General features: G+C 43.6%; 1 protein-coding gene across 1 annotated transcript in view; it reads left to right on the forward strand.

The window, feature by feature from the left end:
• Window positions 1-10,858: 10,858 nt before the first annotated feature.
• OSBPL5 (oxysterol binding protein like 5) overlaps window positions 10,859-20,558 on the forward strand; it is a 154,585-nt gene continuing 144,885 nt past the window's right edge. Inside the window, exon 1 of the mRNA XM_072338313.1 lies at window positions 10,859-10,993. Coding sequence (XP_072194414.1) covers window positions 10,979-10,993 — 15 coding nt within the window. The 5' untranslated portion in view covers window positions 10,859-10,978. The remainder of the gene's footprint in view (window positions 10,994-20,558) is intronic.

Here is a 20,558-nt window from a genome sequence, read left to right on the forward strand (position 1 = left end):
ACTTTCTGTCACTTTCCTTTCTTTGTTTTCTTTTCATTTTCCTCTGAATGAAAATTAATTTGCCAAGATATGTGTATTTCATTTACAAAGGCTGTAGAGATGGTAAGGAAAGTGGGTGGCAACCCTCTAAGGTGGTGTTCAAGTCGTATTTGCGTGGCAGTCAAATGCAGCTCCCTAAACAGGTACTGCTCTGTTACTGAGATTTAACTGGCAGGACCAGGACCTGACCTTTCTCTAACCAATGAGTTTGGTACCATTTAAAGAAACAAAGCCTTCATCTAAACTCCATCAGAAGTTTTCCATTCTTAGAGATAACCGTCGGTGAGAGCTGGTGTTTCTAGCACTCAACTGCTTCCAGAAAGATGCAGGATCACAAATTACCCAACTGTAGGTGCATACGAAACAGCTAAGTGCAGTTCTGTTAGAATTCTTCATTTCCATTCCTGGTGCTCATCTGAATCACTCCCAAAGAAAATCACATGCCTGAAGGCTGGTACTGGCACTCAGCATCTCTCCAGTTCATCACAGGGTGCTGACATTTACTGTAAGATCTTGTGATCCAACGTGGCAACCCTGCTGCTTTTTCTGAAATGACTGTGGTGTGTTGTGAAGAGTGAGATGATTATCCTGTAATCTCCCAACGGGTGCATGTGCCAGGCACACGATGCTTGTCTGACCACTTTCAGTGAGACTTGTGGAAACAACGTAGATGAATCTTCCATGCAGGACCCACAGCAGCTGACTGCCATTGCCACGGGCAGTCTGCTTCATGGAGACTTAGGGAGCAAAATTCCTCACTTATTTCCTTGCATCACACAGGCTCGTTGTTCACTGTACTGAAGCTCAAATGTTTCAGACTGTTCTGGCTGCTCCTGTAGACCACGAGGCATGTGGAAATCTTTCTAGTGATGCATTCTCATGGCTTTGGAAATACCACTGCTACTGTTTCAGCCATGAACAGATTCTAAAAGGTGGTGAAATGCCATAGAAGCTACCGTGACTTTGTGAACATTGCTAACATGCCATTTAAAGGCATATTAAATCTGTTAATTCTTTAACAATCTGTTCACATTTATTTACTTATACCTAACTGGATGACAGTAACTTCATCTGGCAGAAGATGTCTCTTATCCTCACATGCTAAGCCAAGGAAGGACAGCATAAGTGCACTCTCATTGCACAGTGATGGGTTGGAGTAATTCAGCCAATTACTTCTAATATGCAGTGTTCTGTGCTACAGTTCTTGAAATCACTTCTCCATCTGGTGTCTACAATGAAATTTCATGATTTTTCAGCCTGATCCCACAGACGTTTCTTGCAGGGGGTTGTTAATTCAGTTGTTAATTCTTACCAGATGTTAGCAGTCTATTCAGGTGAGTAGAGTTAAGCTAGTATATCTGGAAATTGTGTTTTGCACCTGGTCGTGCGTAGCAGAAATGCTAAGTCACACTTGGAGCGGTGACTGAGCACCTGGTGAGAAGGCAGGGCCAACCCAGGGGGGCTCAGGTGTGTGCAATGTACCTGGATGACCGGAAGGAGTGGAGCCAGGATCTATTCCTTCCCAGACCTCATTTAAGGGTTGGAAGTGGAGGCAAGTGGATTTTGCTGGAGGTTCCTGTGTACCTGAACCCTTCTGGAGGTAAGCAGCTTCTTTCCTTTCTATGTCTACTGCTACTGCACTTGAGCAAGTTCTCCCTTGCTGTAGCCTAGGATGTTGCTACTATGTTGTCATTGCATTTTCCGTCATGTTACAATGTTACATCTTTGTATCCATTTGTTTCTCTTCCTTTGAGACTAAAGAAGTGGAGGTCAAGGATTGGAGTGTGACGTTTCTGTGCTGTTCTTCACTTGATGCTAGTGATAGAGTCAGAAATACTGCTGCTCTAGCACACCATTCCTAGTTGGGTGTTAATGGAATTTGGGGATGTGGATATTTCTTGCAGGAGAGGGCTGAAAAATGGGGTCTTCAAAAAGAAAAAAGAAAAAAGAAAAAAAAATGAGAGTTTTCTTTTCTTGAGCGAAAAGAAAAGCTTTCTTAGCAGTGGGGAAGATGCAAGGTCTTAACAGCTTCTAGGTGATGTGAGGGGGGGGTGGGGGGGAGGAAAAAAGGTGCTTTTATCCAGCAGCAAAATGAGAAGCAGATAAAGATTGGTGGTTTACTCACGTTGGAGGTAGGAGTGTCAATCCATCTCTCTGCCAGAGAAGTTAGTTTCCTTCCTTTTTTCACTGTGTGTGGCACTGCTGCAGAGAGCTCTTTTCAGTTTGTCACACAACAGAGGAAACATCCTGTTGCGATTTCTGACTCCAAGTATATGTCATTTGGAACTAGTAAGTATCACTTCCCAACAGTCAGAAGCAAAGCTCCCCTTGCTGAGGAAAGGCAGACTGGTCAATCTAATGAAAACAAGTTGCTTTAACTCACATTTTTACCCCTGACTTCCCAGGTGACCAGAAAAGAGTCAGGTGTTCTGGACATCAGTGCTTACAAGGTTGCAAGCATGGTGCTGTGTGCTACAGAGGCAGTGCTCTCCTCACACCCTGCCATACTTCTGCCCTTGGTTTGATGTAGGGAAGGGTGGACAAGAAGTCGTGTATCCTGAAATTTTAAAGAAGCCATAAGTGACCTCTAGACTTGTTTTTAACTGACAGCTTTTTTTTCCTGTAGTATTTGTGGTGCTGGAATCATCAGAAGGAAGACAGGCTCTGTGCTAAAGGCAGCTCTAATATCAGCTGTGATTATGGGACATATCCACCTGAAAGGCAGCTGCTGAAACTGGAGATGTAGCCTGTTCGTTTCTGCCTTTAGCCTCCAGATGGCACATGTTGACGTTGTTCTTTTCGGGGATAGCTTTTCCTGCCAGGCTGCTCACTTTCTTACTTAATTCCTACGTTCTGTTTATCTCCTTCCATCCTATGGGCTGTTTCCCATTTCTTCTCCCTGAGCTGTAGATGCAGTGCCCTTCTCTCACAGCTCTGACTTGTGTCACTGTTTCAGCTGAGGCTGCTGTGACTACAGGGTTGTCTGCCAGCTTTGGAGGGGGTAAAAGCGTACAGCTCATCTACAGAGGGGTACGCCCTGTCAGAGAATTTGTTTCAGGAGCTCCTAATTTCAGTGATAGCCTGATGATGTAAGGTAGCTGGTGATCGTGTCAAATAATACTATTTTCCTTGGGAAGTTGCTTTTTCACTCAAGTCTTGGTGGTGCCTAGAGATTTTCTGATGGCTTGTGTAGTCCAAGGTGTGCTGGCTCCGCTCTGACCATTTTTCATTTCACTTGACATTACTCAGGGTTATCAGCTGTACTCATTTCTTCATCAGTCTGCTCTGCAGCTGTTCCCAGCAATAACAGATTTATAGCATTGCTGAGCACAGTGCAGATATCAGTAAAGATGGGGAAAACAATAATTGTGCTTATACTGCTAATGATGGATGACAGTTAAAAGGCTATTTCAGTTAATGAATCAGTTTACGTGCACATGTGTAACACTAACAGTGATTCTCCCATGCCTTTACTTACATAGCTCCTCGGGGAGATTTTAAATGCATCTTTTAAAGCATCTGGCAACATCTGCTGAGTTACTTCAGCTTCCAACTCTGACCTAAAACACAATCAGATGTCAATGCAGAACTCTACTGACAGACCTTTGTGGTTTTTTTGTTTTGTTTTTTATAAGTATGGCTATAGCTGAGTATAGGCATGTATGTGGGACGTGATGCTATCCCTGCTCCCTCCTCTTGTAAGTCAGGATGGGAACAGAGGCATACCCAAAACAAGTGGCTTGCATGTGGGCTTGACTAGCTGAGTGTGAGGTTTTTTGCAGCAAAACTAAGCATAAAGCTAGGAAGTAGTGGGGTCACAGACCAGGGAATCTGAAAATACACAGATGCCAGTCAGTAATATCCATCTAAATAGCCTGAGTTGCTGTGTAGAACTGAACATATGATGCAGCAACACTGATAGCTCTCCTACACATAAGTTTTAGTGTAGAAATAGGCCAGCACATGCAAGACAGCATTCTCTTATCTTACTTATACACTTATGCTAGGACGTTATTCTAACTGTGACTGTGTAAGGTGAAGTTTTACACATCAGTTTGAGGACAGCACTGTGTTGCGTCCAAACCAGAAACTTAAGACTCTTTGAAAGACACTGGCTTTGGATAATGTTAGGAGAAGCACATGGAAGCATTGTTCTACAGAATATGGTTTATTGCGTAAAAGGATAGATATGTTGTAAGTGCTTTTGCTAGGAAGAGTCAGAATCAATGCGAAAACACAACAAGCACTCCAATGTGCAAAGGCTTCTCTCTCTACAAAACCACACCAGTGCAATTCTGGATTGTTCTTTCACTCATCAAACGTTGCAGCTTTGAAGGGTTTGGCTGTTTAGTTTACATTGGAAAAGACAGAATGGCTCTTTGAGAGTCAACTGAGTGTTTTCTGGGCTGGTAACTTAGAACAGTTTCAAAGGTGCTTTGAAAAATATTCACAAGTAGTTCCTTTCCAGCTAAATATATAGAATGGGTATAAGATCAGTGGGGACTGTGGGTTATTCAGAGTCTGAATAATCAGTTTCTTCATTGTGGTAACAAAGAAACAAAAAACAACCACAATTACAATTAATATATTACAAAGAGAATGGACAAAATCAACTGACACCTTTGCCAGCAGATGCCTTGTGGTGCTGGATTGCTTTCCCATGGGTTGGGGGAAGGGAAGCGTGTTTTTGCTGTGCTGGAACTAAGGAACTGTGATGGAAACAAATGGCATGGTCTGCTGTGAATGTACACTGCAAATGTTTGAAGAAGGGAGGCTGTTGTGCCTTTTGTTCTTGCATCACATGAGAAAAGGGAAGTAATAAAGTATTTTCACACAGTTAAATAATTCCTTTGCAGATAATATAACAACTTAATAACCTGGGATTGTACAAAAAAACAGCAGGCCAGCAGTAAGGTGAGGTTAGTACAGACTCTCTCATCAGTCTCCATAGGGAAGGCATTGTACTCAAAGCTGACAGTGGCCTTCTAACTTTGCTAGTGTGTACAGAAAATTCTTACAAGCTAATAGTCAATGATTATTTCCTGTGTCTGAAAGGCAGAAGCTGCTAAGCATAACACAGTGAGCTTCTCTTACTCGTTAGGACATCTGCCAGCACTCTGATCAAACCATGGCTTTCCCTGGCCCACTGACAGGAGGAAGCTGCATGTTCTTGATCAAAAGCAATCTGCTTGAGTGGAGATGGTTTAATTATTGGGGGCAAATCTGACAAAAATCCTTTGAAGTGAAAGTCTTAGGATGGCTTGCTGTTCCCATATGAGGGAATCAATTGACTAATTACAGCAACAAGTAATCTCAAGGATTAGACTGAAACATAAGGGGGGAGTGAGAGCTGTGTAAGGTCTCAGGCAGTAGGTATGAGAGTGGCCAGGCTGGAAGGGCAAGAGACTTTGGAGTGAAACAGCCATCTGAGGGTGTACCTGACTTTTTGATCGGGTCATTTCTATGCAAAAGCAATGGAGGAGCCTGGCCAAGAAGCTGAGGTTGCCAGAGCTGAGTCTGTGATGCCTTGCCAGCCTCGCAAATGAGCTGGCAGGGCAGCTCATGTCTTCCTGGCATGGACTGGTCCCCAGGAGCAGCCTAGGGCCCTCCATGCCAAGGACAGCCACAGCACAGGAAATCAGAGACACAACAGGGCTGTAACAGGCAGGAAAACCCCTGCCTAAAATGAGCCAAGCCCTGCAAGGGGGGTAACCCATGTTGTGTGACAACCCTGTTGTCAGGAAGGGCTCTTGCAGCTGCCTATGACGCTGGGCTTCACTGCAGGGCTGAAAGCCCAGCCCTGGCCACAGCCTGGGGATGCCCATTGCCCCTTACCCTCCCCATGCCTGGTAGAGCACTGGCAGGCAGGCGTGCTGAATGTAGCTCCAGGGAGGGCTCCTCACAGAGGGAGGAAGTCAAAGCACCCAGATGGGTTCTCCTTTGGCAACAGATGAAAGCTGTGGGCCTTCAGAACTAAGAGCTCAATTTTTGCATGTAGGAAATTAAGAGATCAGCTGAGTAACACTAGGCAAGCTGAAGGGGAAGCCTTAGAAGTTAGAAAAGCACATGGTGCTTTGATGCATTTGCTGGTGGTGCTGACTGTGCTAACTGAAATTGTTGTACAGCACAGGCGAGGGAGCTGGGCTGGCAGATCTGCGCTTCTTCTACACTATAGAGCATGAGTGCTATTAAAAGGAGAATACTGCTGTTCTAACACAAAAAGCTGATTTTGGTTGAAATGGTAGGTAGAATAAAGCACAAGCCATGCTATCTGGTACTTAAATTATAGAAGGCAGCAACAGTCTCTTTTCTTCTGTTCAGTTCTGTCTGTGGACTTGAAAGCTGGGAACCGTTCACGCAGGAGGATTGGGCCAGCTTTTCTTCTGAGAGACTTAGTGGTCCTCATGTGTGGTCCTGTGGGGCACAGCAGCAGCAGGTTCGGTTCCACCCGGCCATCCCTCCTCAGCGAAGGGAGAGAGATCTCAGCTCCGGCACCGGGAGCTGCTTCTTCTCGTCCTTTATTGCTGCCCTCAGCTGCTCCTCGCGCTTTTCTCCCCGCTTTTCCCCCACGCGCTTTTTGCACCGCAGCACCGCCGCGAGGCGCAGCCGGTGGGCAAGAAGCGCGAGCCGCTCCTCACAGCGCGCAGCCCGCCCGTGTTCCCGCTCCGAGCCGCACTGCTCCAAAACGTCCCCTCAGGGCTCCCTGAGGTCCCGGCCAAACCAAACAGCTAAATGTGCCCTCTGGGGCTCTCCGGTGCGAGGCAGATGGGCTGAGGCTCCCACCGCTGATGCATGCGATGCGTTGTTTGGTCCTTGTGCAAGTGGAAGGAGGTGAGAGCGGTTGGTTTATTCGTGGGTGCTTCAGCGCGGCGACAGAGCAACATAAATAATGCATGGTAAATCAGTCCGAATGCAGCAGAGGAAGGCTCATTTCAACCAGCACAAAATGGGAGGTGACAAGGTATTTATGCCAGAACAGCTGTTGGTGAAGTTTTTTCATTTATTTAGATAGATTTCCTCCCTGCTGCAGTTGGGGTTTTGCCTAAGGTGGGACAGAAGTCAGCAACTGAGCTGCAAAAGAGATTTAGTTCCTGCTGCGGCCCAGGCCAGTACACCATGCCTCCTTTGGGCTGCCCTGTTTGATAATCTGATGCAGTATTTCCATGCTTAGAGCTGGCTGCCTGCTTGGGCTGCAGTTTGATTGCAGATAAGACAGATAGAGCATTGCTCGTACTTCCATGGAAACTGAGAGGCCCGTGTTGACTCACTCTAGCCTTCACTGATCCCAGTTTCCCCAAATAACTTCCTTCCAAACTGCGTTTGCTATTGCAACATAAATTATTGATGCTTTAAGATGTTACGTTCATTACAAATGGTAATGAGGACGCCAACAAGAGGGCAACGACTCTCTACTGCAGTGTCAAACTGACTTAAAGATGTGAGTGTGCATGGAAATGAGAACTTAGGCAGGCCTGAGTTCAGTTTTCCTGTCAATAATACTAAAGGCCAAAAGCTGCAGTATTAGATTTGCAAAGTTGCTTCATCTGAATCAAAGTGAGTTCTGAACAACGTGACTCTTTTTTTTCCATTGTGAATAGCTTAAAATCCTTTTTTCCTTCTTAGTGGGTAAACTGTGCATTAGTCATTATGTACTTTGGCGCAGCTGGCATCATCCTTCTTGCTCACCAAGGCCTGCACCTGAATTAGGAGTGCATGAAGCCACCAGGGACTGAGAATGGAGCCTTTCGTCCCCTTTTTGCATTAGGGCTGATTGAATCAGCTGCCCATCAATCTTGGTTCTCTTCTACACTGGGCCTTTCCCTCTAAAGAAGAGCCTGGTGCTGTCTTGCTTCTCACAGGTGCAAGCAACTCACAGGGAAATAGTTTTCCCTGAAGGCTGTCCTAGGACTGATGCTTGTGTTCTGGCACATACTGCAGTTCTCTGCTTAAGATTGTGCTTAGGTTTCTCTGTGTTTCTGGAAATGGCAGCTTAGAATTGAAGTAGAAAAAGTAGTCTGAGTTCCCTTCTGTTTCACTGTTTTTTTTCCCTTTGTTTTCACACTGTAATCTTTCCTTGCTTGAAAGGATAAATCTATTTAAAATGACCCTTTTGGCTATCACTTGTGCTCAAAGTAGGTGTGAAGTATTGAGTAAACAATAGCTGTCCCTCAAAAATCAGGAAGTTCTACTTAAACATTGAGATTTTACATACAAATATGTATATATACATACATATATACGTACATATATGTAAAAATATTAATATGCTGGGTCCATAAAATATGCATGAGCCCAAGACTGCTGCTAGAGGCCAAGAGTGCACAACCCCATCTCTGGGGCCCCACAGATGCAGCTGCATATCCAGGTGCCAGAAGGGAGATGGAAGAGCGAAGCAACTTTTGATCTCACAGTTGGAGAAGCATGATGCAGTTTTAACAGCATTGGCTCTAACTGCAAAGATGTGCTTCAGTTCTTTCAGGTGTCATAGGCTTCCTGCATGCTGCTTTCCTAACAGTAAGAGTAGCAAGTAATATAACTTTCCCTGCAGTAAATGCCCTACTTCACACAGTCCCAGGTGAAGCGTAAGCATGCTGTGGAAACTCCTCAGTGTGCAGATTCAGCAGGTTCTGCTTTCTTCTTTTCTTTTTTGGTAAGGCTTTTTTCCCTTTCAGCTGTAGCAATGAATTACAGATTTGCATGGCCACTTTTGTTATGAATTCTGAAAAGCTTGAGGTGCATGACTGTGGTGATGAAATGCCCTGTCAGCTTTCTCTAATTCAGTCAGAGTCTCTTCTTTCTTTCTCTCTGTCTCCTGGTGCCTTGATCTAGATGGGCCTTACCACTTTAAAAGTAAAGTGGGACGCAGGGATGTGAGAGAGAAGAGGAAAATTGCTGAACTCCCTGCACTGTTCCAAATTAATTAGAGCCAAACACACCTCAAATATGTGTAGAAAGAAGCTTAGAAAATACTCTATGGTGCTGCTAAACACTAAAGCTAAACCGTATGATGAATGATAAGCTTTGTGGTAGCAGATCTCTGCAGCCACTTTGGTGACACCAAGACTATTCTGAGGAAGCACCCAGAAAGTAATTGCCTTCAGGGGGAGTGTCCATCGAATGGGCAATATGCACTACAGTGGCTCAAAATGAAACCTTATGTTTTCCAAAGATAGCATCCAATCCCCCAGCTGGAAGAAAACTCTGTGAATTGGAGTGGGTCTGTGCCTGTTTACATCAAAGGAGGACTGAGACTGTGAATGCTTACACATGCAGCTTTCCAAGATGAGAGTACAAAGTCCAGGCTGTTGAATGCAGTTAGGCTATGCCTGTGTGCTGTCCTTAACATGTGGATCTTCAAGAGATTTTTCTCCATCCCTCAGTGTAACATGGCATTCAGAGCTCTGGGGTACCATCTCTGAATTGTGGTTTCCCAAGGGGCTGTGGTACTGGCACGTAAAGAGAGCACAAGTAGCTTCACTTAAATGAGAATTTGTCTCTATCAGCACAGGAGATTAAAGGCATCAGCCCGTAAAAGGGAGGAGTGGTTATTGTTCATGACAGCCTCACTGTCCCTATTCTAGCATAACCCATTTTTCCTTACCGTGTGCTTTTTCATTAAGAAACCCCTCCCATTTCAAGGTGTGGTACAGCTTTTTGTAAGGGGGTTGTTGGCACTCCTGACAGCTTCATCCTGCAACAACAGCAGGTGAGGGAATATGAAGTTACTAGTGAAGGTGGGATGGTGTGTGCTTTTCACTTGTGTCAGTAGGCTGGAATAAATGTCACCAGGAGCACTGGCCTTGGTCTGGGCTGTCCTCAGGCCTGATAGTGAGGCAGCTTTGCAGATGAAACACCTCAGTTTGAGTTTTTACCTCAAAGACGTTAGCAGAGGTTAATGTCAGAATGGGGGTAAGCCACAGTGTAAAGACCAGCGGTACTTTTGTTCTCCACCAGGATTTCATAGCAAAAGGCTTCATCTACTGTTGAAACACACGTTTTAAAACTAGCAGCTTAAAGGCCTGTTCTTTATCCTAGTGTTAATTTAGACCTGCTGTCATGCACAACTGCAACAAATGCCTTACCATCATTAGGATTCACTCCAGCTCAGCTAGCACTACTAAGGCTGACATTTTTGTTTTTCCCAGGAAAAGGAAGGCCAAGGTCCCCTGGATGTCCCCAGATGTCAGCCAGCTTGAAAGACAGCCTCTGCTACTCTTTGTTGCATGCTGGGATTTCTCTGCTGCCATTGGCTGGCAGGGTGAGATCAAGGGCTCCTCTAAACGTCTGTGAAGTCCAGGATAAGGCAGAATGGCTTCATACTGCCTGCATTACAAGTCCAGCTCTGGAAGACAAAACAGAGGTGATGTTTCAGTGGTCTCTACAATGCCTACCACGAGCTTCACTGTTCTCAAGTAAATGCTAGGCAATTTTAGCATCCACTCCCACCTCCCCTACAAAGCTAGGTGTGATGTGGCACCCCCGCTAGGAGCGTGAATTCATATCTCTGAATGTCACTGTACTGCTGCCCAGCTCATGAGGCACCTGCTCAACTGACTGATTTCTTTACCCTTGTCAGTGTTCCGAATAGCTGTGCATCTATTTTAACCAGGCAAGTCAAGTGCAAGTTGTTTTTCATTTGGGATGACAGCGTACAGCAGAACAAGCAGAGCAAGGTTGGATTTTTGGAAAGCAGACCCTTAGTATGGGGCAAAATGCTCACCCTCACTCTGATGCTGGTTTTCTTTATTGGCTGTTCCTGAGCCTGCAGCCGGAGGAACAATCTCCTGTGTAATGGCAGCTTTAGACAATTTTATTGGCTGATGAATCTGATCTTGCCTGGCCACTTTCCAGAAACACTGACTTGCCCGAGATGAGAGTGAGAGGAAGGCTGCTCTGCCTTAGGCTGTAAAGCTATTGTTTCGAGACCAGCGTGACACCCATGCCTTGCTGCACGGTAAGTGTATGAAGACAGATATGTATACAGGCGTATATATATGTGCGTGCGTGCGTAAAGTGCTTCGTAATGTAATTGCTGACAATTACATGTTCAGGTCCTGTGGGCTCTGTCTCATTTGCTGCTTAATTATGTGAAAACGTACTTGGTTAAATTGCTTGCTCTCACAAAATGCTCAATTAACTGTTGCAATGATTTAAGTTGAAACACTGCATTTGTCTCCTCCTGTGATTATTTCCTGTGCTGCAAGTCATCCATTTAGACTTTCTGCTATGAGAGAACACAATATAGCTGCAAGATGTTAATTTTAAAATATTTTCGTTCTTACTAGCTTTACTCCTTTGCTAGTGGAAACTCAAAACACCGGGGCTGCTTGGTAATGTTTCCTCAAGTCTTCTGAAAATTGCTGATCAACCTTGACCTTTTTTTAAAGGGTGACTTCTGTGAAGTGTGATGCTATGGATTGTTTTGCAAGTTATGCTTTGCAACAGGGGGAAAAAAAAAATAGGGCAAATGTAGTGAAGTCCAAAAGTGTTTGTGCTCAAGGTGGCAGGATACTGCATTGCACCTGCATCAGTTGAATACTGCTCTCCAGATGAGCATTTCTGGAACAGCCTCCAAAACTATTGCCACCTAAGGGATTGCTGGTGGGTGACCTGCAGCACTAGAACAGGTTGAAGGAATGCAGCTTTCTGGACTGCAGCAGCTCTGTACTATTTAAAGATGTAGCTAATCCTGAGAATGCAACAAACCTGCTGCTTCAGAAATCATACTACATACTTGAAGTTTTGCTCTAGCAGCCCCTAAAAGCCGGCATGGGGTTGAAGGCTGAGACTTCTTGACAGCTTTGAGAAGAAACCTTTTCACTCTGTACTCGTTCAAAATACCTTTGCCTATATGTTCCATCATTCTTTGTGTGGGAGAGGTGAGGGAGAAATTTGGTGGCAGTGTTTTCTATGAACAGATCCCAGTGGAGCATAATGCAGGGACAGTACAGCATCCTCAAGGCTAACACAAAATATTATATTGAGTAAAGCCATATTATACATTCCTAAATGCTTCCTGACCTTGAATTATCTGTTCTCTTGAATATGCTTTGTGCACTTTTGTTGATGTTAATGATGCTTTTCTTTCTGAGGGCCATGAGTGAACCAGCATAGTGTCATGATTTACCTTGGTTGCAATAGCTCTGCAGTACCTTGCTGGCCTGGGGTGCAGTGGGCTCCCTCAGGTGCCAGAAATAGGTGGCTTGGTTTCTAAGATTGTTGTTGTGTGCTTTGAGATTTATGGGAAGAGTTTGGAATATGAGGCCTAAGTTTTGCAAGTGGAGGAGGAATGTGCATCTATTTGCAGCTGTAGTTGTAAGAAAGAATCTCTCTGTTGTGGGCATGTGGAGAGGATGAGGAGCCTCAAGTGTCGATCCTATTACTAAGTGTGTTCCAGCTGCAGGAGGGAGTAACCTTTTTGAACCGTCTGATGACAAGAGGGACTGCAGGAGAGGAAACTTCATAGCTCTATTACTATTTATTTATGAGAATGAATTATCTTAATGAGAAAGGATGAGGCAAACACATTTTATTATAACATTGGTACAGTTGTGCAAGGTAGTATTGACAAACTTTGGTGCAGTGTCTTCTAAACGTTTATTTCATTGGCACCACAGGTAGTCTAAATAACTTCATCGTTTGCGCCTATGTTTCTTTACTACTTCTATTCCTCCTCTTAATGCCTTAGGATTTTAGGGATCCATGGGAAGCTGACATTTAAGCTCACTGAATTTGCTCCTTTCTAGAAATCACAGGCACTGCCATTGTATTGGAAATATGGCAGTAACCGTAGAATAGTAGCATGCAGTTTTACAGATGTTTGTGGGGTTTTTTTGTAGTTTTGTTGCAGAGTTTCAAATAAGGCTTATTTCAGGTTAAGGTTTAAAGTTTAATACGTGTGAACAACACTGTGTTGATGCTGCTCTCTTGCGCCCCTGGGCTCTGTGGGTGATTTCTGAAATGTTGTGAGCATGTTTATCACAGTGCAACCTCCACGAATGTTCAGCCTGTGATTTAGTAGGACTGAAGACGTACTTTTGCATCTGTGCAGATTGTCATAAATGCTGCTGGAAACTGGCAATGATGCCTTCTAAGTACCTTTTTCTATCTGTTAAGGCTCTGAATCACTGGAAACACTGCAATGATGTAATTAAGTGAGAATAATGGTTATATGTACTGTGGCCATGTTTATTGAGGATCAGGTATTCTCCAGGCAACTGGAAAGCTTGTTCTGAGTAGCTCATTTGGGTTTAAGTCAGTGTTAGTTGTTAGATGGAAATTCTTTACTCGGTGGGCTGCCCAGAGAAGCTGTGGTGCCCCATCCCTGGAGGTGCTCAAGGCCAGGTTGGATGGAGTCCTGGGCAGCTTGAGCTGGCAGCCCTGCCCATGGCAGGGGGTTGGAACTGAATGGTCTTTAAGGCCTATTCCAACCCAAGCCATTCTATGCTTCTATGACACAGAAGACTGACCTTTTAATGAAAGACCATGCCAAACACTCACTGTCTTGTCTAGAAGGGCAAAAAGTATTCCTTAATTGTGAGTTTCATGCATGGTTGTATTTTTTAAAGTTTCCAAAGAAGCTTTAAAAAACGAGGGAGGAAAGTCCAGAGTCCCTTTTGAGTATTTAATTTTGATTCTGCATGTTTTGATAGAAATAAGAAACAGTTTCAATGGAGAGGAGAAAGTCAGAATCAAGGAGATGTTGGCCAGAAGTATGACTCTATGGCTCAGGGAGAGCCCTAGTCAAAGCAGGACTTCTGCCAGTGCTAGCCCAAATTAGCTGGAGTTTGGTCTTGTGGAGTCCTGAATGTGCCAAAAGATAGAGATTGCTCTCATTGGGCTCCTGTTTGCCCTTCAGGGGGAGTATTAATGTTGGAAATGAATCTGTGAAGGAAAATGGGAGGATACTGTGTATGAAGATGTGAATTCTAGCTTTAGGTTTAGGTTTAAATTAGAAGCATCTGAGTACAACCAGTGAAGCTTTACCACAAACCACAACACAGCTTAAGTCTTTGCAGTTCTTTTTGTTTACATACATGGTACCTATGGGGTGTGTGTTTAATTCTGGAGCATTTAGAATAAGTAAGTTGAGATGCTACAGCAGTTAAAATTCTGTCTGCTTTTGGCATTGTCAAGCCAAAGGAAGGCTCACTCAAATGTTTGTGGGGTTGTTACCTGAGGAATGTGCCTTGTGCCATGCTGATGACCAATTTGAGGAGTCCCTGGGCTGCAAGGGTGACTGGGAGCCTTGTAGGACAGCAGGTGAGGTGGGTAAGAAACATCAGTGTGGTGTCATGTCTCTTCAAGGCCGTGGCTGCTGCAGGCAGACTCACAATGGTGTTGGTATCCTGCTGTCAATCATCTGATGCAGTGCTCAGCACCCCAAATGCCTTGTAAATGTGTTGGGACCCTCAGCTCTCTTTTTTTGTTTAGGGTAGATGAAAGATGGGGATATTTCTAGCATTTGGGGCTTGAGAACTGGAGGGGGGAGGAAAAATCTCAGGAGACAACTAAATATCATAAATATCATATCATACATCTTGTGATTTATGTTGATGGTTATGTTTGGCCATTCTGTAGAAATGGATCCGATTCCCAGGCTTTTAAAAAGGCATTTCTTTGGAAATGTTGTGTTGTTCTTAAATTAAGATGTGAGTGAAGAAAATGGGAATACAGTGATCTGTATTTTGACAGTTTAAAATACACTTTGTTGCAATGCTTTTATGATATGTTAGTGTAGAATATGGGCTTGCCAATTGCAGTCATATTTTAAAGCACTTGAATTGCAGAAAGACATGTAAACTGACTGCGGTGATTGTATTTTTGTTAGTTTGGATGTGATCTGTATTTCTGTATGCATCTGTAAACATGATCCTGTTGACACGTGTGCAAGTAGGAAGCTGGTAGGAACATACTTACCTATACATCAGTACATTACTGAGATGTAGCATGGAATATTTATTACCAGTATCCCTTCACAGAATTGATGAGCTGCGAATTCATGCTAGGAGTAGTAAGGCAAGAAACTGTTTATTCTTTGTGATACAAATGGCCAGATCAGCAATAGGAATGAAAATTATTCTTCAGTTTTAATTATGGCCCAAGAAATGGTGCATTCATTATTCATCGTTAAGAGATGGCCCATACGTTTGATCACATGCTTTGCAACTCCGGCAACAGTTAAGCATTTCTTTTGAGGGAATATAGAGCATAAAATTAAATCCAAAGTTTATGACCAGAGGAATATCTCAAGGGAGAAAATGGGTGTTATCAAGAGAAAATACCAGACAGTTCAGCTTTGCAGTCTGAAGTTTTGGTGTGTATTGCACACATCACAGCAGCAGAGCCAGAAACTCCCTCATGTTTCAGGAAAGATTTTCTTTTTCCCCCATGAGAGAATTTATTTCTTTCACAGAATATGTGAAGATGGCTTTTCCACAGTGCACAAGCTGGATTCCAGAATGTCTTGCATGCGGGGATTGATTAAACAATAACCAGGTTAAGGCTAAAGCTCTTCTCGAGAGCTTTATTTGGAGTGAAAAGCAAAGTAAAATTAGAATTTGTTTGTATGTGAGAAATATATGCCACACACACACACAAAAAAAACAAACACCAAATACCCACCCCAACAAAAACATCAACAGCCAAACCTCCCCTCTGCACACCTCAGCATAGTCTGTCTATTTTCTTTAAATCAGAGTATTTGTCGTACCTTTGAGAAACAAACAAATCTGTAGCTAACACACCAGCTGGAGGCACTCGGGAACATCTCCATGGAAATATCATCTCAGAAAGCACAGATTGCTGAAGTTTCTTAGTGGTTATCTTCAGAGCACTGCTGATGGAAAGAAAATAGGAGCTGGGTGACAACTCAGTCCCCCTGATTTCTACACCCACTGTCCCAGCAGGAGGATGAATGATAGGATCTGTCCAGAGCAGCTCTCATCTCCATGGTGTAGCTGCTGTAGCCACTTCAGTCTGTGTGGGCAGCCGGCTAATGGGGCCTTTCTGGGATGTTTGTACTAGAAAATGATAGTAATTATTTATGGCTCATATCTTCTATGTAATGTTCTTTGCTTACAAAGCTTGTGTGTATGCATGCTTCTGTTTCCCTGAACAGAAGAGGGAATCATGAGATTTCTTCCCTCGCAATTTACATGTGATCCTTCCAGGGGAAAGGAACTGCAGAAAGGAATTGCCAGCTAAGTGTGTCCAGGTGGGTACTGCTCCTCTGATGAAGAAATCATTAAGATATGTCATTCTGTGGGAACCTAGAACAGAATAAAATCTCACATGGAGCATTAGTGCAAGGCATGAAGGTGAAGAAGTCATTCTCAAGGCTTGTAACTGAAGGGAGGAAAAAAAGAAAAGATTGCTCAGTCATTTGAGTTGCTACTTCATAGAACTTGAATTATAAGGTGCTTAAAGTACTGTGAAAACAAGACGTATTGCTGTCTCTTAGTCAGTACACTAGTACTAATATAAAAAAAGCTTTTCTAGCGTACCTGAATCCTCCTTTCAGCTGATGTTTTGGTAAGAATTTTGAACACATGTTCTATCTGATGTTGTATGACTTTAATTTTCAGACTAGGTTATGGAGGTATTAAGTACTAGTTCATTTGATTTCCTTTTTGTTTCCCTGGAATATTTAATAATTAAAAAAGGGTTAAGCCTTGGGTCCTAAATGCACATGATTCTTTCCTCATGCCTCAGTCATCACTGGTGTGCTTCCCTGGGCCTGTGGATTTTTGTTTCCTCTCTCCTCCTCTGCTTTCACATGGCAAAGCTGTGTTTGTGGCAGAGTGTTGCTACCTATGTGGGCACCAGTGAAAACACAGCAGCACTGGCATTGCTGCAGCATTCCTGCTTACATCAAGTCCCCAGGACTCTCTTGGCTTGTTGAGCTCAGCCCAGGCTGCTGTGCCATTCACTGCTGACACCCAAGCTGGGGGTGCTCCCATGTTTTGATTTGAGTTTGCATACCCAGAGTGTGACGTTTTGAGAATGCAGGAGTTACTCTGGGTTGTGTTTCTCTGCAGCAGTAGCTCATCCTGTAATATTGATCTAGTTTGTTTCTTACACAGAACAGCAGAAAAAAATTGTCCCTGTGCTGCTGCTTCTGCTTAGTTTATCATTGTGAAAGACATGGTCCATTTCACTAGGGCTCCTTCTGTGTTTGTAGGTTAGATATAACTCCCTGTGGGTCAGCTGTACGTCTTCAGCTGTGAATGTAGGTCAACTGGCTGCTACGTAGTATGGTCTTTGTTCTTAAAAGCACAGGTCCTCTTATGCAAGTTCACAATACATTGTATTTATCTACCTTGTAAGAATATTCATTTTGGTGAAGTTACGAGTGGTCCAACAGCTTTTGTGACATTGGAAGTCCTACCAGCATGGTAGCAAAAAAAAGAAAATGTAGACACTATCTGGCTTCTCGTAGGGCCATACCAGTGTACAGATGGGGTCTTCATATGTTTTCTTCTCCTTAGCTCAATGTCCTTGTAGAAAGTTGCAATGCTTCTCAGGTCAGTGGCAGAGAAGGTAAACCATAACAGCGCAATTCAGTATGGTTGTGTCTCTGTCCAGGGGTGAGGCAGAAAAATCAGGTTATTGTTTTGCTGCAGCAGAAAAGCAGGCAATTTGGAACTGCTACCAGTTTTCTTGCACAAAATCACAGAATAAAATACAACTTCATAATGGAAATGATGTGACATTAAATATGAATTGCTTGTTGCCTTCCTGTAAAAAACAGAAGGCATTTTCATACATAAAAATCCATATTTTCTCCTCATTTCCATAACCACTATTAAAAAATGTGCAAGATATACTCTATATGTATATTCGGTATATCTTGGCAGCCATTTCCAGCTGGGAAAGGAAGCATTGCCAGTCTGACATTAGTCTGCTGCTCCAAGAAGATGAGAAAGGCAGTCTGATCAAGGGCAAATTGCATAGGGTACTTTACCAGTCTGGAAATCAGGCTGTTGCATGCACTGGAAAGTATAGGTGAGCCTGTCCAACACTGGCCATTGGTCCCCCATTAAAAAAAAAAAAAAAAAAAAAAAAAAAAAAAAAAAAAAGCACTCGCAGGGTACATTATAACTTTCTGCTGTGATGCCCTTCACTTTGCCTGCAAGAATTTTCTCTTTCCTTGCCCCTCATGGTGCAGCAGGATGTGGTTTGCCAGGTTCATTAACTTTCTCTGAAATAAAGAATTTCTAGCTTGGCAATTGCTGGAGAAGAGAAAATCTCACTGATTTATCAGACCGTTGCCAGAGCAGAAATGACCAGAGATGTGTTTATTCACCTTCAGTGAGAGTCCCTCATAGCAGCTTCAGCCCAGCCTCATCAGCTGGCAACATCCCCTGAATCTCAGGAGTGGAGTGGAGAATGGCAACCTTGTGGAGTGAGGCTGACAGCAGTTTTGTGTGTACATGGAGCGCAGACAAGTTGTGCAGCGTTCAGATCTTCATGAGCAATGGGAAATTCTCTCCTCGAATGGCTCAGCAGAGATATTCCTCTAAAAATGTTCATCTGGAAACACACATGCTGTTCTAATCTAGTAAATAGATGTGGACTATATTTCATTAGGAGTTCCGGTGTGCCTAAGTAGATTCAGGGCAGCAATCAAACTGTGACCTAACCAGATATGTCTCTCCTTTAGATTTCATTACAGGAGTCTTCTGGGGCAGCATTAAGGATGAGCTTAAAGCCCACATTCAGTGGCCAGCAGAAATGAAGGAAAATACTTCTTCCAGTTGCTGCTGTAATGTTCTCAGAGGTTGATGAGGAAGATACCTGAGCTTTTAATGTTACTGCAAACATGTGGTGTGAATTGGGCAGTGAAAGGATCTGCTCTCTTTTCCTTCAGCTGAGGGTTGGTTTGCCAGCGGTGGGTGCTAACAGCAGATCTTTTAAACAGTATCAAGGTTTTCTGGCTTAAAAACTACCCTTGTGGTTTCCAGGACTACTGTGTGCTTTTAGAGCCAGAGCAGTGACCTGGAAGGAAGCTGCCTAAGTGCTGCTGACACTGGCAGCAGATGTCATGGGTCAGAGGTGGCACAGAACATAAGATGGTTGCTGGTCCAGGGCTGCCTGTTTTGTCTGGAGGTGGGGGCAGGAAGTAAAGTCTATGTGTGTTTGTGGCCATGTCTTTGTGATACAAATAGTGGCTACCAGTGCTCAAGAAGGAGCTCCTTCCTTATGCTGCCTGACCACAGTCCTGAACACAGTGGATGTCGGCAGAGTGAGAGGGTGTTCTGCAAGGATTCCCAAACTGCTGCTCCGTGTTTTTTTCTGGGTGACAGAAGCAGCATAACCACCTTGGTTCAGCTCTAAACCTAGTCTAATGTATTCTGCCTTGCAGCAAGACTATTTTGGTTAGGAAGGATCATCTGAAGGATGTGATGCTATTTGCACTTGGCCTATCCCCACCAACTCTGGCCGGCACTGCCCACTCTTATCAAAGAAGACAGAATGTCAGGAGCTCTGCTGGCTGGCCGTCAGGACTGAGGGCAAAGGATAAGCAGATAAACATAATCTTTATATGAAAGAGGATAATTAACTTCTGGAGCAACGTATCAGTGTTTGTTGTAGGTTCTTCACCACTTAGAATTATGAAATGATGATGATGATTATTCTGTCAAATATAAAATATGCACATATGAGTGAGTTCAGTGACATTTTTTGCTCTGTTCGATGCAATGAAGGCAGGCTGTAATCACAGTGATCTTTTCTGGCCTTATAAACATAAATTATACATAGAGTTTTAGTATTAGGATTACATTATTATTTTTTTCTTGAAGCATCTACTCCTTTGTCTGTATCCTCGTTCTGACTCACATGTATTTAAAAGCAGGTTAGTTTCTCATAGCTAGTTAATGTGACCTTCATTTATTCTTGCACAAAACAACAAATATTTCCCCAAATATTTCATGATCTCCCTTAAGAATCAAGTGTGATGTTAAGTTTCAGGGTTCAGAGATGCTAGAGGAACTGAGGACCCTATACCAAAAAATCTTTCCTACTTATATTAGCAGAGTTAAGCATGGGAAGCATGAATTTTAACAAAGTTAGGATTTATGTCATGGAGAATCCAAAGGAAAAACTGGAGGAGCTTCCCTGCAACAGATTTCAGTTTTTTTGTGCCAATAACTTCTCTCGTTTCTCTTCCATATGCTTGTACATTGCAGTCTCTTTCCAGCAGTGGCAGTCTCCAGAAACAGATTTAAAGATGGCAGGCTGTAGTTTGTCAGAATGAATGTATTTTCTGGTTACTAGTAGTTTCAAGAGTGTAGCTCACAGGGGCTGCTGAGAGTAGAGCTGAATCCAGGGTTTTTGGCTCACTGCTCTTCCTGATGCTTTCCCAAATGCAGGACTGGTATTGGGCTCCACTTAGGGGAGGACTGCCTCACAGTGCCAGTGCCCACAGTGCCAGTGTCCCTTGCAAAAGGCATCAGACTTAGAGGCTCGGAAAGCAGCTGCAGGTTGGGAGCCCTCTTATGTACAGCCTTGACTGC

This window comes from Excalfactoria chinensis, chromosome 5 (genome assembly GCF_039878825.1).
Source record: "Excalfactoria chinensis isolate bCotChi1 chromosome 5, bCotChi1.hap2, whole genome shotgun sequence".
Classification (NCBI taxonomy): Eukaryota; Metazoa; Chordata; class Aves; order Galliformes; family Phasianidae; genus Excalfactoria; species Excalfactoria chinensis.